Raw genomic sequence first — 27,575 nt, forward strand, 5'->3', positions numbered from 1 at the left:
GATCCACCCCAAAGGAGGTTGTATGTCAGCTGTTGATGATATGATCCCAAGGTATATAGGGTCTGACCCACCGCCTATTGAAGTCAATGGAAAACCTTCTACCAAATTCAGTGGATGTTGGATCAGGCTTATGGTTTTGTATAGTGCTATGGGATGAAAGGTGTTCTATAAATATAAGATTGTATTTTATATCATTATTATTCAGCACAATGTACTGCTTATTTTTTCTTATTTAATTAGGTGGGAGTTAGTATATTTCCCCCCCCACAGATCATGAAGTAAGCTTCTCTATACATGTAGGAATGAGCTACTGTAGGTTTTTAAATGTTGTATATTATATTCATTCTCCAAATATTTTATAGTGTGGCTACATTAACTAGACAGTGAGTATAGGCATGTTAAGATTATTAAGTAAATCAAAAAGTAATGTTTTTGTAGTTATAAAGTGAAGTAGAAAAGAATTCCTTTGAAGACTGTTTTATATCTGACTTTTACAGAAGTGGTTTCAAAGAATCACAGCAAAATCTTATAAATACAGTTGATCATGTAGTTACATGCATTAAAACTGTATTTACATTTGAAAATGTTTGTATCATCTTTATAGAAGGTAATAGATACTGTAAGTCTTTTATCTTCTGCACTTTGTTATAAAAATGATAGGATAAAATTCCAGCAGTACTAGAGAGATGTGTGAACTGTTACTGTTGATTTACATGAGCTTGCTTTTAATTTATCAATATGACAGTAAAGTTGACACTGAGTAAGCCCAGAAACATTAGAAGCACAATTATGACAGCATAAAAAAAACTTAATAGCATATTCCTATTATTTTTAAAGCACTTTTATTCAATTTCAGTAAACCAATAAAAATAAATTAAAGGGCAATCGGACATACACTAAATATTTGACATACCAACAGATGTCTTTTACAATTTTAAATTAAACCATGCAAATTATAGAAAAGGTTATTAAGCAAGTTTGAGTATATGCTGTGATAACAAAAGACAAAAATTTTCTTTGGTTATACTGTAGCTTTTTCTTTAAGTACACTGGGATTTGATTGTGCTACATTTCATATTTCTCAGCTCTACACTTCATATTACTTTTTCAGCACATTAAAACTTATGCAGTGAAACTGAATAATGGCAAGTGTTTTTATACCCTTTTATAGCCATTTCTTTTTCATAACCTCCCCCTGTTTCCTGTTAGCTAAACTATAAGCACCTTTCTGTTAATTTATGAAAATTATTGTTGAGTGAGCACATTATCACTGATCTGTATGGCACTTTCAGCATGTTAGAAGCAAAGGTCCAAGCAACATAAAACACATCAAAATTCATTAATGTGATATTGATTATTTTTTGGATAATTAATTTTATTGCAGACCCTTGAAAGAGATAATGAGCTGCAAAGGGAGAAGGCAAAAGAAAATGAAGAAAAGTTCCTTAATCTTCAGAATGAGCATGAGAAAGCACTAAGAACTTGGAAAAAAGATGTAAGTTTAATAAATTAATTGTTAGTATATTAAAAGGGTTTTGAAATAGACATTTCAAATAATTCCTAAAACCCATGAAAATTTTGCAAAAATAATGTATGAAAAAGAAAATATTATTTTCTTTCCTGGACACTGCAAATCTGTGTCAAAAAATATTTTAAAAGGTAGATTTAGTAGAAACTCCATTTGACTTCTTCATTTTAGAAGGCTGGGCATCCATCTCTTTTGGGCCTAAACCACACAGGCCAAATGGAGGCTTTTGTTTTGTTTGTTTTTTTAATTTAACCTTAGCACTTAGATGTAGTTCCAGACTTATGCTTTTGTCAACCACTGCTTACGTCTGAGGTATCCAGATGTTTCCTTAGCATCAGGGCCAGCTCCAGGCACCAGCTTTCCAAGCAGGTGCTTGGGGCAGCATTCAGAATGCGGCGGCAATTCAGTGGCAGCTCCGCCACTCTTCCCGCCATGGCAGCAGCAATTCAGCAGTGACTGCTTGGGGTGGCAAAATTGGTAGAACCGCCCCTGCTTAGCATGCACGAATACCAGGGGTTCTCAACCTTTTTCTTTTTGAGGCCTCCCCAACATGCGATAAAAATTCCATGGCCCACCTATGCCACAACAATTATTTTTCTGTATATAAAAGCCAGGGCCAGCATTAGGGGGTAGCAAGCAGGGCAATTGCCTGAGCCCCATGCCACAGGGGACCCCGCGAAGCTAAGTTGCTTAGGCCTCAGCACTGGGTAGCAGGACATGGGGCCCTGGGCCCAACCAGACTCTTGGTTGAGGACCACTGCACTAATGTATTTTGCATTTACATTGGCTGAATTATATTTCTATTACAAAACCTTGTCCTAGTACCTAAACTATTACAAAATATACCATTTGCATTTTCTAGATTGTATTCCTGTACATCAAAAAAATCATTTATAAATTATACATTAAATTATAAAAGTCTAGTGTAACCCCCTATAAATTGAAATTATGAAACTTTATCCAGATCAATCAGTTTAAATACTGACCTACCCTCCATATTTGTTTTTAGTGGTACTTCTTTATATGTATTTTTAATCAAATATTCAATGGTTTCTAAAAAAACTCAGTAACAGCAACTTTGCAGTAAATTTGCAATAACAAATCAATTATAATATGAGATATTATACATACAAATGAGGAAGGGAAATAATTTGGGGTAAGATAATAAACTTTTCATGTTTTCAAGGTATTTATGAAAACATGGCAAACCATCAACAGTCTTTTTTATAGTTCTATCCTGGCTTTCCCTTGATCAATACATATGGCCCTTCTTGAAGAACTCTTACAGGTAGGTAACCTCCATTTCACTTTACGGTGGAATAAAAGACAGACTCTAACAAAGTAATTTTCCCTTCCTTGGTATTCACCCCAACTGTTCAGAATAGGCCACTTCCACCTTAATTGAATTGGCTCATTAGCACCCCCCACTTGGTAAGGCAACTCCCATCTTTTCATGTGCTAGAATATATATTCTGCTTACTGTATTTTTCACTCTATGCATCTGATGAAGTGGGTTTTAGCCCACGAAAGCTTATGCCCAAATAAATTTGTTAGTCTCTAAGGTGCCACAATGACTCCTCATTGTTTTTGCTGATACAGACTAACATGGCTACCACTCTGAAACCTAACACACACAGTTACCACTGTCCATGCATTTGAGTCTTACAAAATGGAATAAATGGTGACCAAAACCCAAGCTAGAGCAAGAAGAGGGTAAGAGATGATGGAAATGTGTCTAAAATCTGTGTGTTGAGTGTATGTCTGCTCAGCAATTAAATACCTGGGCTGACCTGGGTCAGCTGACTCAGGCATGTGGGGCACTCAGGCAGTAAAATGGCTGTGTGGATGTCTGGGCTTGGGCTGGACCCTGAGCTGTGGGACCCTGTGATGGGAGGGGGAGGGGAGGGTCCCAGTGCTCAGGCTCCAGCCTGATCCCAAATGTCTAAAAGCAATTTCTAGCTCCATGAGTCTGAATCAGCTGCCCTAGGCCAGCCATGACCATGCTGTGAGTCTTTTATTCCAGTGTAGACATACCCTGAGTGAAGGGGATAAGAAAATTGGCTGGTTTGGGTTATAGCATTCAGAGGCACCTGTCTTGTCATTTACTTCTATTGTGAGGTTTCAGATGTTTTACTTTTTTATTATAGTTTATCTTAATTTGAGAAACTGTTGATAGATCTGTAAAAATTATCTTTCGGGTTTCCATATGCAAAAATATTGGTATGTTCACTTGTTCTGTGACCCTTCAATGATTACAGGAGGAAGACTTGAGAAGAGAAATGGATACTATTAAAAATGTGCTGGTATCACTTAAAGAAGCTTATGGTCATCTCCAAGACTGCCACCTTCCTCAGAAAGATCAACATACTGAGCAAGAGGAAAATCTGCAGATAAAAATAAGGAGCATTTAATGGTTGCAAAACCTTATATTTCTTGTAAATGTATCAGTGAAGAAAAGATGCTTTGGCAACGTTTGCAGTCCTACTGTGCATTCCACTTAATCTAAACAATTTAAACTTGTTTTCCTCTATTCAATCATTTCTCCAACATAATGATCCAAGAACAGTCTGAAATTTACTGAGCATATAGTAGGTTTTTCCTGTTGGTCAAGCTATTTCTGTCCCTCCTGTTGGACCCAGACAATGTCCTGGGACCAAGGGTGCCTGCTTCATCCCAACCTCCAAACTCTCCATCCAACAGTATGGATGCTTCATGGTTGATGCCCACTGAAAAGTCCTGCTCCAAAGACATTCAAAACATGCTTCTGAATAGCAGAAAACCCTCAACTAGAAATACCTAGTTAAGTGGAAGCACTTCTCTATTTGATCTTGGAGGAAACGTGTATCTCCAGAACGAGCACCCTGGACCTCATACTAGACTCTTCCAAATCTAAAACAGCATTTGGCTATTAGCTCTCTAAGGGAGCATCTGGCAGCTATTTCGGCTTTCCACATATGGATAATAGATCCTTTTTTTCCCCAACTCCGTCATCGCCCAATTCCTAAAGGGTTTGGCCAGATAGTAGCCTCAAGTATAAGACCCAATCCCTCCTTGGGATTGGAACTGAGTCCTAGCAAAATTGATGGGAAATCCTTTCAGACTCCTTCCAACTTGCTCCCTTCTTCACCTCTCTATGAAGGTGGCATTTCTATAGTGGCAGTTACCTCAGCCAGAAGGGCAGGTGAGTTGAGAACTCTGGTGTCAGAACCTCTCTATACAGTTTTCCAGAAAGATAAAGTTTATAGTCACTCTTCACTGAAATTTCTTACAAAAGTAGTCTCCAATTTTTATATTAACCAAGCAATCTATTCATTTTTTTCTGAAACCCCATCCACATAGGGATGAGGGAAAGCTTCACTCGTCAGTTGTCAGAAGGGCTTTAGTGTTCTACCTGAAGCATACTAAATCTTTCAGATCCTCTACGCAACTGTCTGTAGTGGTTAGAGAGCTAAGGGCCAATCAGTTTCCACTCAGAGAATCTCTTCCTGGATCTCTTTGGTCATTCACTTATTCACTAGCTAGCTAATACCATCCCACCAGGTAGAGCGTTGGAACATTCTACTAGAGCGCAGGCATCTTCTGCAGCTTTCCTGACACAAGTGCTGATTCTAGACATTTGTAAAGCAGTGACTTGGTCATCACTCCACACTTTCGTTTCCCATTACACAGCCTTTCCCTAGTTTCAGATGGGTTTCATCCCTTCCCATTTTTAGGGGGTGGACCTTCCCCCTTCAAGATAACTCTTTCTGCAGAGTATGCCAACCTCTCCAGGCTTCATACGGTGCTTTAATTCCCGATGGCCAAAGCAAGCTAGGGGGCAGTCCAGACCAGTAGTTAAGTAAGTGTGTGTGTTTGGGTAACTAGCAGGTTAGTCCATATGGGATCCATATCAGTCCAAGATTCCCCTACTCATCAGATAGGGGAATTCCCTCCTGACACTTTAGAGAAAAGGGGAAGTTCCATCAAAGACAAGCCTGTGCCCCCCCCCCCAGCCTGGTTTGAGCACCAGTGCCTTTCACATTGCCTCTAGTAACCATATTCGGAACCATACCGGGATCCTTGGGCTGCATATTGATAAATTTCCCATGCCCCTACTCTCTCCTGTGTCTCCCTCTGTAGTCCCCACTTTCTCCTACTCCACCTATCCCTCCTCCACTACCTCAGGCACCAGAGTCCAGCGAGCCAGGGCAGATAAAGGTGCTACTCTGCAAATAAATATTTCTTCATCTTCTACAGCTGATTACTTCAAACACTTCCAGGAGTTTAATGAAATGCATTGCAAATTCCCTAAAGATTCCCTTGGAAGAGGTCAGAGTTGTAGCATAAGCTCCTGGATATCCTTCACTGGACTCTCTCTACCCGAGTTGCCCTGCCTATCAGTGAGGCCCTGTTGGGTCCCACCAAATCCATCTGGCATACCCCTGTGATATTACATCCCAGTTAAGGACTACAGATTTTTATTCTCCCATCCAACACCAAACTTCCTGGTTGTGGAGACAATGAATATGACAGACAATACCACATGAAAGCCATGCCCTATAATACAGATCAAAAATGTCGATCTATTTGGCAGCAAGGCCTACTTGACTCTTCAATTTAGGATCACAAATTATCAAGCTGTCAGGACAAAGCACAATCACTCAAATTATGCCAAATTTATCACCTTTATTGAGTTGGCTAAACAGTGAGAGCTGTTTCAGGCTATTATCTATGAGAGCCAACTATTAGCTAGAACATCTTTGCAGGCCTCATTTGACATGGCCAACACTGCTGCTCAGTCCAGCTCCAGCTGGCTGAATTCCCAAGGGACATCTGAGCACCTTCCCTTCGATGGTCTCAAACCATTCGCTGAAGCCACTGATGAATGATTGCACACCTTTAAGGATACATTGAGATTCCTTGGGATTTGCATGCCTAAGCAAATGAAAGTTTAGCAGATCCCAAATGGCATAAAGATCTTGCCCCGTTCCATTCTCAGGATTCCAGAGACTTTATGAATTGCCCAGGAAGAAATAAAGAATTCAGAGGAAGAAAGCATCTACATCTTCTGTATCCACTACTGAGCGCCTATCATCCTTTAAGCATTGGGTTTGATGAGCTGGTCGAGGGCCCAAAAGAACCCCACAAAATGGAGTTGCATCTACACCATTCCACCCACCTCCCACGCTATGGCAACCATCTCTCTCACTTTGAATCCGCATGGGAGAGAATTACTTCAGACAAATGGGTGCTGTAGGTTATCAGATTGGGGTACTACATCCATTTTACTTCACTGTCTGCTACCTATCCCCCTTTCTTCAGGGACCTCTCTCATGAGTACTGACCGCTTAAGGCAGGAAATTGACAACCTTCTGTGCATAGAATCAGTTCCAGTTCAGCACAGAGGGAGGGGCTTTTACTCCAGTTGCTTTCTGGCCCCAAAGATGAACATGGGATGGAGGCTGATCTTAGATTTAAGACCCCTAAACAATTTTGTGAAATCACAAACATTCAGGATGTTGACTCTTGCAGCTATATTCCATCGTTGGAACTAGGGGGTTAGATTTTGGCTCTTGACCTTCAGGATGCCTACTTTCATATTGCAATTCACCTGTCTCACAAATGATTCCTGTGGTTTTTCATAAGTCAGGATCACTTCCCTTTGGCCTTTTGTCTGACCCAAGAGTGTTCTCAAAAATATTGGCAGTGGTTGCAGCTTACCTTTTAATGTTTCGCAATTATTTTCTTGTACCTTGATGACTGGCTACTCAAGGATCGATGAGGTTTTCACCACCACAAAGATGTCAAGGTTCCTGTTCCACAAGCTAGGTTTGCAGCTCAATATCGAGAAATCAACTTTAAGCCTGGTACAAACAATAGAGTTCATAGGAGCCTCCTTAGATGTGATATCAGCCAGGGCTTATCTTCCCTCCAACAAATTCTTGATAACAAATCTCACCTCAAAGATTCAAATCAGTCCACAGACATCTATAAGAAATTGTCTTCAACTGCTCGGACACATGGCAGCTTGCACCTTTGTGATGCAACATGACAGGCTCTGCCTTCGATGTTTCCAGAGCGAGCTCAGGGACTGTTTATACTCCAAAAAAACAAAAAACAAAAACAAAAAAACAAAAAAAACACCACACCCTGACCAAGTTGGTGTCATGTCAGTCTCTCCTCAAGTACAAGATTCTCTCAACCGGTGGAAAGACCATGACAATGTCTGTGAGGGGATTCCATTTGTTCTACCTCCTCCCTTCTGTCACCAAGACACATGCATCTCTGATGAGTGGGTGGTGCATTTGGGGACGCACACAACTCAGGGCAAGTGGTCTGCCCAAGAGACATGACTACACACCAACCTACTTGGGTTGTGGGCAGTCAGGAATGTCTGTATCCTTTTGCCTTTAATCAGAAATAGGTCCATAAAGGTCCTGATGGACAACAGAACATGCATGTTCTGTATCAGCTGACAAGGAAGAGTCAGCTCTTCTTCCATGTGCGCCAAAGCAAAAAAGCTCTGGAACTGGTGCACAGCCAATTTCAACCTTATCTCAGCAGCTTACCTCCCAAGGATACAAAACAGAATAGCCAACAATCTCAGCAGGCACTTCTCCCAGGACTACATTTAGGATTTGGATTCTTAGATTCTCAGTGAAATCTTTCTGAGTTAAGGAGTACCAGAAATAGACCTCTGATACTGTTACCAACAACTTGAAATGCGAACACTTTTGCTTAAGGAGGGTCTTGGGCCCTCTCTCTTTACGAGACATTCCTTGTTCCATGGACAAGAGGCCTGCTATATGTACTTCCTCCAACCCCCGTTTCTGAAAATGATAAATAAAATCAAGCAGGACAAACCCAGGATCCTATTAATAGTTCCAGTGTGGCCCAGACATATATGGTATCCTTACATGATTCACTTAGCCATTTGTCAGGCAATTAGCCTTCCATCCATTCCTTATCTTCTTTCCCAAGATCCAATTGGATTCTTCACCCCAACCTGAAGATTCTGTGTCTTAAAACTTGACCCCTTGATGGCTCATGGGAATAGAGTGTACTTGTTCTGACAAGGTACAACAGGTGTTACTGAACAGTAGAAAAGATTCCATGAGATATACTTACCTCCGCAGGTGGAAAAGGTTCAGCCTTTGGCATATCCAGACATGTATTGCATCTGCTCACTCTTCACTCTCAGTTGTTCTAGATTACCTCCTAGAGCTGAAAAAGACAGGATTATCTATGGAGCTCTATCAGGGTCCACCTGGCAGCTAAAACAGCTTTTCATTTCCGGTTGAGAATCTCAGTTTTTGCTCATCCCACAACTGTGAGGTTTCTCAGAGGACTGGAGGAACCTTTTCCCCCAAGTTAAAGGGCGTATTCTGATTTGAGATTTGAATTTAGTACTTAGATGTTTTATGGGTCCCTCTTTTTGAGCCAATGGCTACTACTTTCCTCATTAATTGATCTTAGAAGATGGCCTTTCTGGCGGGTAGCACCTCTGCTTGAAGGGTTGGGAAAAGAGAGGCTCTGATTGTGGAGCATCCATTTACAATATTTTTCACGAACAAAGTTTCATTATGTCCACACCCTAAATTTTCATCCAAGGTGTTGTCCAAGTTTTACATCAACCAAGTTATCCATTTATTTTCCTAGAGCCACACCAGTCTACAGAAGAGATGTTAGGAGAGCTTTAAATTTTTATTTGGACAGAACTAAATGATGTAGAAAATTATCCAGACTGTTTGTGTCCATTGCAGATAGATCTAAACGTTCATCGATTTCCACCCAGAGACTCTACAGGTAGATTTCTGATTGCATTATATTGTGCTATAAATCTGCAGACATACAGACTCTTCCTGGGGTGTTGGCTCATTCCATGATATCTCTGTCTATATCTATGGCTTTACTTAAGAGTGTTCATATTCTGGACATTTCTAAGGCACCACTTGGACCTCCACACCACAGGTAGCATGTGAACCACTGGGTGGGGGAGGCTAGCTCCCAGCCCTGCACCTTCCACCCAAGGCCCCTTCCTTTCCATGCCCCACACCAGAGTCCCCACCACCATAGCCGCCAGGCCCGTGCCCCAGGCTACCTCCCTGGAGCACGGGGAGGGCGGGTGGTGCAGCCCCAGCCCCAGAGCGACGGGAAGCTGGGTGGCGCGGTCCAAGCTGGGACCACCCCACAGGAAAACTGGACTCCAGCTGCACGGAGCAGGAAGCAGGAGGGGTGGGGGTCTAGGGGCAGCGTGTGGGCGGAGCCACGCCTGGCTGTTTGGGGACGCACAGCCTCTCCAGCCTATGATACCCATCCTCCATGCTCCACACACATCTTTTCCAAACATTAGGCAGTGATCAAGTCTTCTAGATCAGAGGCAGCTGTTGGAAACACAGTCTTGGACTGGGCTCCGCAGCCTCCCCTCCAGCTGAGGGTTCTGCTCAGTAGGTCACCTGAAGTGGAGCTCCCATAGGTATACTACTTGAAGAGGAGGCAGTTACTCACCTTGTGCAGTAACTGGAGTTCTTTGAGATGTGTCCCTCTTAGGGTGCCCCACTGCCTGCCTTCCTTTTCCTCTGCTTTGGAGTTGTCTCTGGCGACTATGAAGTAGAAAAGGAATTAAGGGCTGTTCACCCATGCAGTCTTATATAGCCTTGGAGTCGGGCACAGGTGCATGCTGAACGGCATTACTACCAAAAATCTCTGATTAAAGGCACATGGGGTCTGAGCACACCTGAAGTGGAACACCCACCCGGACACACATCTCCAAGAACTCCAGTTACTGCACAGTGGAAGTAACCTTCCCTTTCATTAAAAAGAAAGTATTTCTCACTCTCATGGTTGATGAGAAAAGCTTAAAAATGTGACAGAAGTGCACCCTAATGTCTCCAAAACCAAGAGGCAAATAAAAAGAATGCAATGCCGTTCTCCCACCCCCACCCAAGTTGTGATTTTAAAGCCTTTTTCATGACTTTTGGAGCCTGACTCATGATTTCTGAATGTTTGAGTTTGGCTATACTGGGAATGGGAGGAAAAGATGCAACAGACTGGAGTAATAGAGGGAGAGACAGGCAATGTGCGAAGAAGGAGAGGAGAAGTCAAACAAATCCATAGGAATGGAGGAAAAACAAGATATCAGACCCCAAGATGGAAAAGTCAATGGAGTTGTGGCTCTAGCCTACAGAAAAAAGTAAATAGAAATGTCTATCACTTTTTCAGGGACAAAAGGAGACTTACAAAGAAAGCAAATGGTTTGTGAAGAAAAAGTGTTTGTGTAATTAGCAATTGCCTGCTCTCTTCAGTTGTCTTTTTCTGCCCTTGCTTATTATTGAACAGGTCATTTGGGATCGTCTGATGAAGCTCTGTCCTCTTTAGTGACCAAGTCCGCAAATTTTATTCACACTTCTTCCTTTGAAAATTCTTCTAATATTTACATCATGCAGAGTTGTCTATCTGAAAAGCCTAGTGGTCCAATAACTTGCCTGCTGAATATAGCTTGTGGGCCCAATACACTGCTATATGTAAGAAAAGAAACTTAATTTAATTTCAAAAGAATGACTCCTGATTTACAGCGGTGTAGTAAAAAAGTGAATCAGGTCCTTCCTGTTAAATCTAATCTGAAACTTTAATAAGTAACCTGAATATATTTTCATCTCTAATTAATAAATTAAATATATCTTCCATTTTATGACAGACTAGTCCGAAAGAAAATGAGTGTACACAATCTACAATCCAAAATGATAGTATTTCTGGTCCTGGACAAGACGATGACATTGAAGTAAAAAATATTGTAGGCTGCTCTTCAGACATTGATAAAGTACAGACCGAACAAAGTAATGGAAGTGGATGCACTGAAGCGACATATAACATTGTTGCCAAAGGTATAAATACTCAAATACACGATATGATGAGAGAGATTCAGCGCCCAAAATCAAATATTCTCATATAAATTAATGAAATTCTTGGTGTCAGTAGGTGCCACTTTGTGTAAAGTACTGAGTATAGGCACAATCCTTCCTAGAGCTGCTTTCCTCACTCAAGTATGATTTGCATGCTCCACCATCCCTTGTGGTGCAGTGTTTTTTCTGTGCCGATGTGAGGATAGGTTTGGAGAAACTTGCTTATCCCCAGCTATAGTAGAGGAGCATAAGGAGGGAGACACTCTTCCCTTCTATCTGTACACGCTTGCAGGAGATAGGGTTGCAATAGCTCAATATGTAATGGTATAATTACTATTCCATGCAGGCCACATCCACAAACACTTATGCTTCATAGAGCTCTCTAAAACTTTTTTTTTTTTATTTTTTTTTAGTTTTTTTAAACCTGCCCATGAAATGGTACTTACCTAAGCCCAACCTCCAAAATGACAACAATGGAAAGTCAAAACTTTAAGAGCTTCATAACTATATGGTGGTTTATTGAATCTTCTTTTTTCTTGCTATCTAATAGAAATGTTCATAGCATTGGAGTTTACTTACAGTGAACAGCTTCTGTAAGTATCAGATGCCTTAGCTTTTCTTCATTGTTTAGCCACCCGAAAATGATGGCATGTTCCTATGGTATGAACACTGTCCCTTAAATAGGGTTGATGAGTTATAGATCAGCAGGATTAAGAGAAAAATTACACTAGTAAACTAGTGACTTTATTTAAGCTAAATGTAGGATTAAAAAAAATCTGAAGAAATTGTTTAAGTTAAATATCTAAATATGTGGGTATAAGCAATTTAATTGCAGAGACTGTTATCAGCTATTCTGGCAAATACCAAATAGGATAGTATTACAACCAAGTCATAGAATACTTAAGTTTCATTTTTTTTTAAAACAGGCAAAAATGTAAGTATATTGTTCTGTTTGAATATTATATTTTGTAAAGTACATGAATACAATATTTGTCTCTTTCTGATATTTAGAACTTTCTGATATTTAGAAAAAATTGTAACTATTTCACGTATGAGGAAAATGAACATTAATGAAAATATCAATACATCTTTGTGAACTGCATTATGCAAAAACCAAAACATTTAACATTCAGATGTTTTTGTCACTAATATTTTTATCTTAATAGATTTACAACTTCTTGAAAACTATAAGGATGATTTTAACGTTGCTAGCCACTGTGAAGAAAAGCAAAGGGAGGCTTCTCCAGGCAAAACCCTCTGCACAGATATTGATTTAATTATTCAAGGACAGACCGCGGCAGAATGTATTGCTGAGTGCAAAAAGACAGCAAATATAGGAAAAACAGACAAAACGTTCTTGGAGAAAAACAATGCAAGTTCAGAACTAAAGCCACAGGACAGATCTTGTTCATTGGCAAAACTCCCAGAGAACACAAGAAAGATGCTCTTTGACAATACTGAGGAATTTGGTGTCTGCAGTATGGATGCAGGTCAACAGACAGACTCCAGCAAGCATACATTTGGCAAGGCTTCAAATGAATTAGTTTATAATACAAATGATAAGGCAGATGCCACACAGGATGACAAAGGTGTCTTTATAAATGAAGCACCAAGCAAAGAATCCAGACAGGTTATTGGCATAGAGTACAGTCCTGTAACTGAGAGAACTGCAGCCAACCACCAAACCATGGCTGAATTTAATTTTGCCATCCCGTCTCAGGTTACAGAAAGTAGTCATACAAAGTTTCAGAAATGCCACTTACAGGAGTCTAATGACGTTTACTTAGATAATAAACAAGACAAAACACAACCACTTCATCTGTTAAATGGAAGCACCAGTGGCATATCCTCAGATATATATCAATTTAAACAGATTCTTACAGATATTCAAGAAAAACACAACAGTGACACTGCAAGCACAACTAATGGAAACTGTGCACTGAACAGTACTTGTGATGCTCCAGTTCTGCCTACTACTTTCTGTGATAATGCAAGTGTGAACACGGACAATACAAAAGAAAATAACACTAATATGTCTCTGTTAGAGAATTTCAAATTAAATACTGAAAAAGCAGATAAATGGACAAATCTGAATGATCTGCATAGCAACCAAAATAACCTGGACATTTCTAGACAGACAGAAACTGATACAAATACATATGCATGCACAGATGTTGTTTTGCCTCTGAACACGGAAAATATATGTGCTTCTCAGACTATTATTCATAAAAAAATGGTTAGAAACAAAATTACCACCGATAAACAAATATCCTGTGAAAAAGTTCATACAAATGATTTTCAGATACCCAAAATGAAGGATGGACAATCCCTTGTGATTAATGATAATGCACTAGAGAATACATTGTTAAGAGCGAAAAAAGAGTCATTAAATAATACAGTTCCAGGAGAGAAAATTGCTGAAGGTCGCCTGGAAGAATCATGTTCTTTACTCATAAGGACATCTGGAGATTTAGTAAACCGAAGTGGAAGGTCATCCTTTGATCTTTCAACTTCAGATAAAAAAACTGAGAAAACGCCAGTATACTTAAGTTTTTCAGATCTCAGTCCTTGGCTGAGAGTAAATCAAGTTGAAAGTCAAACAGCGTGGGCTTCAACTTCCGAAGAGCCTTTCCATTTGAAAGAGAAACTACTACGTATATCAGAAAACAAAAAGATTCTTTCAAAAGCACAGTGTCAAAATCTGAGCATAAATGCTGTCATGAAAGAAACAGGACTAGGTAAGAGAAATAATTATTTCCATTTTAAAGTATAAGAGGAACATAATAGTGACTAGAAAAGGAGGACTTGTGGCACGTTAGAGACTAACAAATTTATTTGAGCATAAGCTTTCGTGAGCTACAGCTCACTTCATCGGATGCATTCGAAGTGAGCTGTAGCTCACAAAAGCTTATGCTCAAATAAATTTGTTAGTCTCTAAGGTGCCGCAAGTCCTCCTTTTCTTTTTGCAGATACAGACTAACACGGCTGCTACTCTGAAACCTGTCATAATAGTGAATATGTATGTAGGAAAAAATTAAATATGGAAGTTCTCTGTTCAATGTAAAGTAGTATCAGAGAGGAAAAATGTAAACCTTTTGATAATTTTAGCTATTATCTTTGAAACTTAGATTTGCCCTACTAAGATGTTGAGATTTCTCAACTAACCCACATTATAGATGCAACTAAGTGACCTATTCTGTGTTTATTCTATTATCTGAATAAATAAACTTTATCCCTTCCCTCCCTTTGTAAAACAAAATCAGTGCCAGGATAACTAAATGTAATTCTCATAGGAATTTCTATAGCAATCATTATCATTACTGCTCAGAGACCTAGACCTCAATCCTGCATCATGATCCCCTAATGTGGATAGCTGCATCCGTGCTAATGGACTCTGATGTAAGAGGGACCCAATTATAAAGGCTAAACACAGTACTAGTTTGGGGATAAGAGTGTGATCATGGGAGGTGCTGAGTACCTCTTGGAAATTGTTCACTGCCCTCAGCTCTCACAAAAATTAATGTTAGTTGTAGGGTGCTCTGTGCCTCTTAGAATTGGGCCCATAAATAGCTTGTTTGATTATATTAGTGTATGTCATTAATCCAGATAAAACTCACGCACACAAAATAAACAGAACATGGCAAAAAATGAGAAAGGAGAAGATTCTATCCTTTGATGCTTTTGACAGAGAAAAACAGATGTGCCCATTAGAAGGTTTTCATGGCTTTTTTCTTTAACTTCTATTGTGACAATTTGGTGATTATTTGCTGAACAATATTATGCATACACAAAAGCTGGGTGAATAACAATATGAACTTTGTTATAAACATCTGTAAAGTTACTCTAGTAAAATGTGAAGAAATAAAGCATATATTGTAGATGTAATTTATTTTGCAATAAATCTACCAATTAGATTTGATTATTTTAATGAGAAGTGCTGTTTTTAAACTCCAAATAACCTTTTATCAAGATAGCAGTTAGAGGTAATTTTTGTTTCTCTATGTTAAAAAAAAAAGTATTATTTTTACAGCATCCAAAATTGTGCTAGGTGTTTTAGAAAAAAAATAAGACCTATAGGGTAAAATTTTCAAATGCACTTAAATGATTTAGGTGCTTAAGTCCCAGTGACTTCCTCCCAAAGTTACCTCAGCACTTTTGAAAATGTTTTCCTTAGTCACTGCCCCGAAGTATTTATGATTTTAAAAAAGCAAACAAGACACAACAAGAAAAAACAAACAAACAATGAAGGAAATAGGGGAAAAGAAAAACTAAATTTGTAAAAATAAGGTCACGTGGGTACATATGTTTGTTATGCACATGTCTTGGCGATTTCTGATATATCTCTGTATGCCTGGATTTGTGCATGTAATATATTTGTATTGATAAGCTCTACCTCTAATTATTGAGTGACAGATTAGTGGTTCCAGTAAATACATCATTAGGCCTGAATGGCCCTTCGACAGAAGAATCCATGAGCTATAGTAGGAGGAGAACTAGATGGTCATACCCTGGCAGGTTTCCATCTTTCTCTGACACACACACCCACCACCTCTTTATGGAATGAGCCACAATTCCACCTTCAAATCCCATTGCCCTCTGCTTAGGGGCTATTATGTATCTGCATTGGGGCTCTAGAGACCCAGGAAAACTCCCTTCCTCTGCACCCTGGCAGCAGAGCGCCAATAAAGCTATGCTAATAGGGCTCCTTCAAGCCAAAACTATCCTAAAGTCCCTGTTAAAGGGAATTTCCCCCTACACGGATGGGACTGTAGAAGAGTTAATATAGCCTCATGCTGTATCAACTTTGTCAGATATAATCTACAGAAGTGTGGGTGGGTGGGGAATGATAAAACCCAGTCTCTCCATCCCTCAGCCTGTCTGCTCCCTGTGCATAGATTCCAGCTCTGCTAACAGCCCTCAGTAAGGTCCCAAGAAAGGAGTACAATGTTTTTCTTTGAACAAATCTCCCTGAAATTATCTGGGCCTGAGTTAATACAAATTTTCAACCAAATAACCCAATTACAGAAATTACTGTATTAATAAACAGAATAGGAAGTTTTAATTTTAAATAAAAGATAGCTCATAAATTAAAATTGATCATCGTAATGTAGGCCCCAGCCATGAATCCACGGGGTGGACCATTGCAGAGTCACATTGACTTTACTGAGACTCTGGGCAATGGAGGTTCTTTAAGTGAGTAGCTCTTCATGGGCATAAGGTTCGACCTCCGTCTCATTGCAAAGCCACAGCCTGATCCCTTAAAAACTAAATTCTAAGTAATATTTATATTATGGTAGCCTCCAGAGGCCCTGAGCAAGATCAAGATTTCATTGGTTGTCTTTATATTGGTACAGAACTTATTGGTACACAAATGTGCCTTAGAACAGTTGTTCTCAACCAGGGGTACACAAACCCTTCAGGACATAGGCACCAACTCTGTGGGTGCACCAGGGCTGGGACAGAAGGGGGAAGAAGTGGAGTGGGGGAGTGGCTTGAGCACCGTTCGGGAACTCAGAAAGTCGGCGCCTCTGCCTGGGGGTACGCAGAGGTCTTCAAGGGAATACATCAACTCATCTAGATATTTGCCTAGTTTTATAACAGGCTATCTAAAAACCATGAGCAAAGTCAGTCCAAACTAAAATTTCATACACACAGTGACTTGTTTATACTGCTTTATATACTATACACTGCAATGTCAGTACAATATTTATATTCCAATTGATTTTATAATTATATGGTAAAAATGAGAAAGTAAGCAATTTTTCAGTACTAGTGTGCTGTGACACTTGTATTTTTATGTCTGATTTTGTAAGCAAGTAGTTTAAGTGAGGTGAAACTTGGGGGTATGCAAGACAAATCAGATTCCTGAAAGGGGTACAATAGTCTGAAAAGGTTGAGAGCCACTGCCTTAGAATATATCTACATTGCAATTAAAAACCCATGGCTCGCCTGTGACAGCTGACTCGGGCTCACAGGGCTCAGACTAAGGGGCTGTTTAATTGCAGTGAAGACATTCAGGCTTGGACTGGAGCCTAGCCTTTTGGACGCTGCGAGGGTCCTAGAGCCCAGGTTGCAGCCTGAGTCCGAACGTCTACACCACAATTAAACAGACCCTTACCTGAGCCTTGCAAGCCTGAGTGAGCTGTCACAGGCCAGCTGCAGACGTCTAAGGCTATGTTTACACTAGAGACCTTACAGTAGCATTGATGCAGTTGTGCTGCTGTAAGATCTCCCATGTAGCCACTCTATGCCAATGGGAGAGAACTCCCCCACCAGCATAATTAATCCACCCCCACATAGCGCTGTCCATACTGGTACTTCTGTCGGTGTAATTTGTGTCAGTCAGGGATGTGTTTTTTCTAAATGCAGACAGTTCACATGGAAATCTAAATGTATTGTGGTGGAAGGTGTTAATAGCTGCCATCAAGGGGGTCTTTGATCTATAGTCAGTCACAGAAATCAACACCTCTGCCCTGGCTTTCTGTATTAGCCAACATTAAACCTCCTGCTTTCTATCAAGATATAGCCATAGCATGAGAATTTAAATTCACCGAAGGCTACCCTGAACTTCTCATCCAGCAGATAATGGATAACATATCCCAACAATGCCTGAAATCACGAGAACCACTATGGACAACATATGACCACTTCATGTTTCTAGATCTGGTCAGGGAACGGCAAATGTCTGGACCTCATCTACCGTTCCAAACAAGCAGGTTATTACTGATCCGACAAGCCACCCTCCCAGTTTTGACCAGCCACGCAGACTTTGGACCACATTGAACTGCATCCAACAAACCATGGGAGATGCGGCTACTTGATGTACAAGTGTAAAATGAAAGACTTTCCTTTGCGCTACTGTGGTGAGAACATCTAAACCATCAAACATATCATAACGCAGTGCCCCAGATATAGATTGAGAGGTGAATTGGATGATATCCACAGTGTCACAGAGGAAACCTAGAAATAGCTTATGGACCTACAACTGCATCTATAGAATGTTGCTCTGCAAATACCATATGTGAGAGAGCATCACAGATCTCATTAAAGTTGATGTGTGTGCTAAGTACCTTTCAACAGTAGGAAGCCACTGCCCAAGGCAATGGGTGCATGGCAAGGCCAATCAGCAGCCAAGGCACATAGGCTGAGTGAGGGGTTTTCTTGGGACTGTTTGAAGGAAAAAAAAAAAAAAAATCAGAAAGAGGATTGACTGGTTGCAGCTTGTCCCTGTGTGTGGGGGTAGAAAGCCACAGATGTGAGAGAAGTGCTGGTGAGCATGGCCCTGGGAGGAACACAAAGACAGAGGTTATTTTGGGCACAATACTCACTGAAAAGGCAGACTTCAATTTCTGAGCAAGGAAACTGCCTACTATGTTTAGGGAAACAGGGTTTTATGTATGTTCTTTTTAGAGTAACAGCCGTGTTAGTCTGTATTTGCAAAAAGAAAAGGAGTACTTGTGACACCTTAGAGACTAACCAGTTTATTTGAGCATTATAAATTGGTTAGTCTCTAAGGTGCCACAAGTACTCCTTTTCTTTTTGTATGTTCTTTGTAAATAGGATTGCAACAAAAAAGCACCTGACTCATCATCAATTTTTCCTCCTTAAGGAAGGACGCCCTGAATATTGGCCAACTGCTAAAGTCAAAAAAGGGTAATATCAATGAAAATTTTATGGCCAGTAGGGTTAAGGAAAATCAGAAGAAATTCATGAAATATAGCAGGAACAAAGGAAATCCAAACACTGATACAGGTCTCAGAGTAGATAAGGATGATAAAATTGTCAATCATGAAGCAGAAAAGGAGTAACTATTCAATTGATATTTCTGTTCTGTATTTGGACAGAAGCAGCGTGATGTATTCATATCTTAAAACGATAAGGAAATATTTTCTGTGCCATCAGTAACAAGGAAGTATGTAAAACAGCAGCTATTAAATTGTTTTAAATGGACAGGATTGGATAACTTGCATCCATGAATATTAAAAGAATCGTCTAAGGATTGCTCTCAACAATTAATGATGATTCCCATTATTCCAAGATTTGTTAAAGTTCAAGGACTGGAAAAAAGTTGATGTTGAATAATTATTTTAAAGGGTAAATGGGATGACTGGATAACTTCAGGCTGGTTATCCTGACACTGATCCCAGACAAAACCATGGAAAGGCAGAAATGGGACAAAATCAGTAAAGGATTAAGTATGGCAGCGTGATTAATGCTAATCAGCATGCAAAATAGGTCTTGTCAGACAAATGTGATATTGTTTTTAATGTGATCATGTTTGTTTGATAAAGGTCATTGTGTTGGCATAATATACTTACATGTCTGTCAGGTATCTGACTTAGTGCCACATGATGATAAAATTAACACTAAACAAAATCTATACAAAATCATTGTACTATATTCAAAGGATTAAAAACTGGTTAACTGGTAGGCTTCAAAAAAATAATTAGAAATGGGGTATTATCCTATGGTTAAAACAACGAGGAGTCCTTGTGGCACCTTAGAGACTAAAATTTATTTGGGCATAAGCTTTTGTGGGCTAGAACCCACTTCAGCAGATGCATGGAGTGGAAAATACATGAGCAGGTATAAATACATGAAAAGATGGGAGTTGCCTTACCAAATGTGAGGTCAGTCTAACGAGACAATTCAATTAACAGTAGGATACCAAGGGAGGAAAAATAACTTTTGTAGTGATAATGAGAGTGGCCTATTTCAAACAGTTGACAAGAAGGTGAGAGTAACAGTAGAGGGAAATTAGTATGGGGGAAATTAGGTTTAGGTTTTGTAATGACCCAACCAGTCCCAGTCTTTATTCAGGCCTAATGTGGTGGTGTCCAGTTTGCAAATTAATTCCAGTTCTGCAGTTTCACGTTGAAGTCCGTTTTTGAAGTTTTTTTGTTGAAGAATTGCCACTTTTAGGTCTGTTATTGAGTGAACAGGGAGATTGAAGTGTTCTCCTACTGGTTTTTGAATGTTATAATTCCTGATGTCAGATTTGTGTCCATTTATTCCTTTGCGTAGAGACTGTCCAGTTTGGCCAATGTACATGGCAGAGGGGCATTGCTGGCACATGATGGCATATATCACATTGGTAGATGTGCAGGTGAACGAGCCCCTGATGGTGTGGCTGATGTGGTTAGGTCCTATGATGTTGTCCCTTCAATAGATATGTGAACAGAGTTGGCACCGAGGTTTGTTGCAGGGTTTGATTCCTGGGTTGGTGTTTTTGTTGTGTGGTGTGTAGTTGCTAGTGAGTATTTGCTTTAGGTTGGGGGGCTGTCTATAAGCAAGGACTGGCCTGTCTCCCAAGGTCTGCAAGAGTGAGGGATCGTCCTTCAGGATAGGTTGTAGAGCCTAGCTGATGCGCTGGAGAGGTTTTAGTTGGGGGCTGTAGGTGACGGCTAGTGGCATTCTGTTACTTCTTTGTTGGGCCTGTCTTATGGTAGGTAACTTCTGGGTAGCCTTCTGGCTCTGTCAATATGTTTCTTCAATTCACCAGGTGGGTACTGTAGTTTTAAGAACGCTTGATAGAGATCCTGTAGGTGTTTGTCTCTGTCTGAGGGATCAGAGCAAATGCGGTTGTATCTTAGAGCTTGACTGTAGACAATGGATCGTGTGATGTGGTCTGGATGAAAGCTGGAGGCATGTAGGTAAGTATAACGGTCAGTAGGTTTCCGGTATAGGGTGGTGTTTATGTGACCATCACTTATTAGCACTGTAGTGTCTAGGAGGTGGACCCCTTGTGTGGACTGGTCCAGGCTGAGGTTGATGGTGGGGTGGAAATTGTTGAAATCCTATGATTGTGTTTCTAGTGGGATCCCACAAGCATTATTCTTGGCCCAATGCAATTCAATATCTTTATCAATTATGTGGAAGAACATAACTACTGTAAAAATTACAGATGACATACATTGATGGAGCAGTAAATAATGATGACAGGCCTGTTATAAAGACCAAGTTAGAACACCTGGAAAAGTGGGCTCATTTGAATAAAATACAGCCAAATGCAAGATCAAATATCTAGGAACAAGGAGTGTAGGTCACAAATTAAAGATGGTAGTTCGTATCCTGGAATGCAATGAAACTGAAAAGAACTTAGGGGTAATGTTGGATAAGCAACAGAACACGACCCTCCAGTTAGGTATAATCTGGGAAATATTGAGGCAGTGAGATAGTATTACCTCTGTATATGGCATGAGACAATACTGGAATACTGTGTCCAGTTCTGGGGCTCACACTTCAATAAAGATGCTGAAAAACTGGAAAGAGTTCAGAAAGAGCTACAAGATGCCTCATCTGGCACGAGCGCAACCAATACGGACAAGATCCCTGTCCCTCCAGCACTGACACCAGGATAATCAATACTAGTGGAATCCTGCCTCTCCAGGGACCTCCGCATATCGGACGTACCAGATTCCCTGCTTCTCAGTACCAGGACCTATGTACTGAGCCTGTGCTTAGCATGGGAATATGCCATGCCATGCTCCTCCGCTCTCTAGTGAGGGTTCAGACCGTGAACCAGAGGAGGTAGCATCACAGTACTCCACTCAGGCCCCATATGGTGCTCAGAATCAACAAAGCCCTAAAATATGCCCTCAGGGGGCCCCACCACCACCATCCTGGTTCAGCCACTCATGGGCACCACCGCCAGGATCCATGTCTCCTGACTGGCCCTATTGGGACCCGTGGGCAGCATATCACTGGCATGCCTCTCAGGCTTCAAGCCTCACCTGAGAGCCCTCAAGACACCCCCCCTCGGCCGCAGCATCCAGAGCTTCAGAGCCTCCACAAGACATTATAGAGGAACAGGAGGGTGGTGCCGAGGAAGAACTGACACTGAGGACCATATTCTCCTTCTCCACAGGTGAAGCAGTAATGCCTTCCCCACCATCTCTGGAAGATGACTAGTCTCTTCCAGGAGTTAGCAAAGAGTTGCAGACGCTCTCCAAATACCACTGGAAGTACACTCACCATTGACTCCTTGACTTGACATATTCCATTCTACCTCCTCCTCAAAGATCGCCCCTCCCTATTAAACCACCTTAGACTCAGCAAGAACCATACAGCAAACCCCAGTGTTGGTAGTGCCTACCTGCCAGTGGGCAGACAAAAAAATAATATGTCCCCGCCAATTAATCTGAATTCCTCTTTTGCCAGGTTCTGCTCAGAACACATCCAACCTCCCTGGTTTCACATCAATCAATTGAGTCACCTTCCAATTTTTTACCCCAAGCCTCACCAACAGGGAGGCTGTATTGCATACACTAGATGTCAGGAGAGCCCTGGTCTTCTACCTGGACAGGTAAAAGGCCTTCAGGAAGTCCCCAAGGGTTTTCCGCTCCATTGTGGAAAGATCCCAGGGCTCAGCAATATCAGCCCAAAGGCTCTCCAAGTAGGTCTCAAATTGCATTCAGACAGTGTTACCAAGCTTGCAACATGACCGTTCCAGACTCTATTCATACACACGCCACAAGGTCAATCTCCTCATCTTCACCTTCTTCCAGAATAGCCTTATCTCAGAGAGCTGTAGAGCAGCGACATGGGCATCAGTCCACACTTTCGCAGAACACTATGTGATCACTGGGGACTCCGCCTCCAATGCCATCTTCAGGTCCACAGTGCTGTCATCTGTAACTGACCTGACTCTGAAGTCCCAGCCGTCCAGAAGGGGTACTGCTCAGGAGTCACCTATAGTGGAGCACCCATAGGGACACTACTCAAAGAAGTTACCTTGTGCAGTAATGATGGTTCTTTGAGATATGTATCCCTATGGGTGCTCTGCAACCCACGCTCCTCCCCTGTACTTCAGAGTTCTTGTCAATGAGTCTGCTGTAGAGAAGGAACTGAGTGGGGGTAGCTTTTATGTGCTGGCTAGTCTCATGGTACAGCCAGAGCAGAGAGAGCACATGTGCAGGCCTAATGGACACTGCTACTGAAGTCTCCAATCAGCAGCGCAGGGACGCAAACACACCCACAGTGGAGTACCCATAGGGGGACACATCTCGAAAACCCATAGTTACTGCACAAGGTGAGTAACTTCTTTTCAGCCATTTGGTCCTTCTGCAGCACCAGGTATTCACCAAATGCTTGACAGTCACACCAAGGGTGGAATCCATGTGGACAACGGATCTCAAAGAAATACAGGCACTGTAGGGTTAGTAACTACAAAACTTTTACACATTTATACATCTGGTTAGATTAGAAGATGATGTAGCCATGTGGGATACCTGACTTCAATTCTCAATACAAATGCATTGCTCTCAGACTGGTGCATTGCAGAAATAGTTAACGGCCTATGTGAGGGAATTCCTTATCCCACTCAATCACAATTCTGCCAGTGAATTAGGGAGTGACATTGATAGGTTCCAGAGAGCAGCCACAACACGTGAACTGGGAAATAGTAGACCTTCCTGAAGAATTATAACAAAACCAAACAACAAAAAACTAATGAAATAGAACATTATAATTAGACTAAGGTCTCCTGCTGCTACATACATGTGAAGGCATTTACAAAAATTAATGCCAAGGCAAAGCACATATGTATATTCATAGTAAGATAACTTTTGCTACTGTACCAAATGATTATGTTACTTTGCTGCATCAACATTGACTCATAACAGTAACTGACTATGCTGACTGGTTTAGAAAATAGACTTCAGCCCTGATCCTGCAAAGATTTAGGTATGTGCTTAATGGCACTATTCATGGCATGGAAAGTCTTTGCAGCCTTCCTGTGTGCTGCAGCTAATCTATAGTACAGCTTAAATATAGCACCTGATTAAATGCTTATGGTCCAATTTTCAGAAATGCTGGGCACCACAACTCCAGTTACATCCGTGGTTGCTGTGGGTGCTCAACACCTCTGAAAATCAGGCTAATATTGTTTTAAACATATCTAACTGTAATAAGAAAGCTAGTTCCTGATTAGCTAGTTATTTAAAATGGCATTCAGTCCCTAATGATAAGCCATTCAACAATGTGACAGGATGGCACTGATTATATTTTATCATCTTACTCAGAAGCTGGTATTCATAGACACTCATTTCAGGAATCAGTGTTTTAATTAGAAGCTATGATTTACAATATAAAAAGTTGTCTACTATATGAATATTGGAAAAATACTTCTTTGAGTAGTGTCCCTATGCGTGCTTCACTGTAGGTATGCTTGCAGCCCTGTGCTGCTGATTGGAGAACTTTGGTAGCAGTGTCTGTTTGGCCCACACATGCACTGCCCCCCTCCACGTGCTCTGCCACAAGACTCTGCAGTGCACCAAGGAAAATTCCCAGCAGTTCCTTCTCAACAGCACCTGGCTAGAGACAGAGATATTAGCTGTCCATTCATCAGATTGTTAACTCTACTGTTTGAACTTAACTATCTACTAATCTTTCTTTGTTATTTTAAAAAGAAAAAAGAAAAGGAGTACTTGTGGCACCTTAGAGACTAACCAGTTTATTTGAGCATGAGCTTTCGTGAGCTACAGCTCACTTCATCGGATGCCATCCATGGCACCACAGGAGTTCAGATACTCGAAAGACTTCACAGTATCTGATGTACCTGGGTCTTCCCTACTTGGTACCAGGGCTCTGGTACTGACTTTACCTCAAGCTCGAGAGTCTCCACCGGCACCATGCCATGCCCCTCCATTCTCCAGTCGAGAGTGAGCAGGAAGAGGTTGTCGTTGCTCTTTCCATGCACCTTATAGTGCCCATTACCAATCTGGGCCTCTGGAGCCGTACTGCCTTCTGGACCCTCAACCACCCTGGTATGGATGACAATGTCACCATGACCCTTTCTGCCATCCCAATGGCCTTCGTGGGACCCGTGGGAGGAATATAGATATGACACCTCCTGAACATTTAGTGTGGGTCACCGTGAATCAACAAGGGGCCCTCCATCAGCCTCTGCCGACCTTGACAAATAGGTCACACCACTGACCAACATCTCGTCCTCATCGCCAGATGAGGCAGAGATGCCCCCTCCGCCATCTCTTACAAACAACTTTAAACTCTTTCAAGTCCTAAGAGGGTGGCAGACACTTTGCAATCGCCTCTGGAGGTAAAAGAATCACACCACAATTGCCTCTAGAGGTAAAAGAATCATAAGCTGATAGACATTTTACACTCCTCTTCTTCATCCAGAGAAGCCTTCCCCATCAATGAGGCTTTCTTGGATCTAGCCAAATTGATATGGCAGACCCACACATCGGTCACACCAATCTGTAAGTGATCTGATAAGAAATACTACATCCCAACCAAGGGTACAGTTTCTTTTCTCCCATCCACCCCCTAATTTGATCGTTGTGGATGCAGTGAACTCCAGAGGTCGTCAGCACCAGGTGAAGTCCTCCTCTAATGATAGGTATTAGAAACACCTCAACCATTTTGGAAGAAAGGCTTATTCTTCTGCCACACTACAATTCCGCATCGCAAATTAGCAAGTGCTAATAGCAAAATATAACTACTTCAATTACTCCAAACTCAATTTGTTTATTGATCAATCACACAGAGATAAGTTTAGGGCCATTATCAAAGGATAACTGGTAGCCAAGATGGCACTTCAATCAGCACTTGACGTAGGCAATACTGCAGCACGATCCATCTTCACAGCAATTGTGATGCAACGAGCCTCTTGGCTACATTTATCTGGCTTCCCGAAGAAAGTACAGACAACCATGGAGGACCTTCCCTTCAAAGGCATCAAACTGTTCGCAGAAAAGACGGACACATCCCTCCACACACTCAAAGACTCCAGAGCTACTCTTTGGTCGTTGGGGATTTATACACCTCACAGAAGAGAAAATAGAGTCCTCAGCCCTCACATAAATCATGCACAGCACCCTATCAAACTCAATGCTTTTATGAGCCACAAAGGAAAAAGGCCAGATTCTCAAAGCACAAACCATTGGGCACACAGCCTTCCTTTTCCCAACCATCCACTTCAGAACATCAATTTTGACATATTAGTTGGGGGCACCGACAGACCACTCCCTCCAACACCATCTGATGCTAAACAACTCTTCACATCCCTTTGGATGCCACCTTGCTGTTCCATAGCACCTGGGATCGGATAACGTCTCACAAATTGGTGCTAGAAATCATCCTCAATGGGTATTCCATTCATTTCACCTCCCTTCCCCTGCCCCCACAACACCTTTCCCCATCCCTCTTCAGGGACCCTCCGCATGAGAGTCTACTGTGACAAGAGATAGATCAACTCCTCTGTGTAGGAGCCAGAGAACCAGTACCTCAACAAGTAGGAGGCAAAGGTTTTTACTCTCGTTACTTCCTAATAATCAAGAAAAAGTGGGGTTGGAGAGCCATACTGGACCTCAGAGCACTCAACAAGTTCATCAAGGCTCCAAAATTCAAGATGGTCATTCAAACAGCAAGTATTCCAGCTTTGGAACAGTGAGACTTTTTTGGCCCTCAACTTTCAGAATGCTTATTTCAATTTTACCATCCCACAGATGGTTCCTCATGTTTACCCCAGGACAGGACCACTACCAGTACAGGGTATTCCCCTTTGGGCTATCATCAGCTCCCAGAGTATTCTCCAAGGTCCTCATTGTAGTGGCAGCTCATCTTCATTTCTAGGGAATCATGATCTATCCCCATTTAGACAACTGCCTCCTCAGGGCTCGTTCCTTCGACCAAGTTCTGCAGGTTACCCATATGACTGTGGACTTATTCAGAAGCCTGGGCCTACAAATCAATGTCCAAAAATCGATGTTAACCTCAATACAGAGATTAGAATTTATAGGAGCCAATCTCGACTGTCTCTGAGTGAGCACTCTCCTCCCACAATACAGATTTTATAAGAGTGGAATAGATTGAGGAGACAGTGCAAACCAGCCCTCAAATATCAGCCAGACACTGCCTTCAACTGTTGGGGCCCATGGCTGCAGGCACATTTGTGATAGCTTATGTCAGGCTTTGCATGAGGCATCTCCAGTCATGGTTCACCTCAGTTTATAGGCCAATCAGAGACAGCCTAGACAAGCCCCTATCATTACCCACCGAGGTCAAGCAGTCCTTGAAGTGGTGGAAGGATCCAGCAAACGTCTGCACAGGGATCTCGCTCACACAGCCCAGTCCCCCTCCAGCACTACTCCTCACCATTGACACATCCCTCATAGGATTGGGAGCACATCTCAACAACCTCA

General features: G+C 41.4%; 1 protein-coding gene across 1 annotated transcript in view; it reads left to right on the forward strand.

The window, feature by feature from the left end:
- CCDC73 (coiled-coil domain containing 73) overlaps positions 1 to 27,575 on the forward strand; it is a 232,569-nt gene that overhangs the window by 196,936 nt on the left and 8,058 nt on the right. Inside the window, exons 19-21 of the mRNA XM_074956669.1 lie at positions 1,385 to 1,495; positions 11,205 to 11,391; positions 12,576 to 14,147. Of these exons, the coding sequence (XP_074812770.1) occupies positions 1,385 to 1,495; positions 11,205 to 11,391; positions 12,576 to 14,147 (1,870 nt within the window). The remainder of the gene's footprint in view (positions 1 to 1,384; positions 1,496 to 11,204; positions 11,392 to 12,575; positions 14,148 to 27,575) is intronic.

This window comes from Natator depressus, chromosome 6, assembly GCF_965152275.1.
Source record: "Natator depressus isolate rNatDep1 chromosome 6, rNatDep2.hap1, whole genome shotgun sequence".
NCBI classification, from domain to species: Eukaryota; Metazoa; Chordata; order Testudines; family Cheloniidae; genus Natator; species Natator depressus.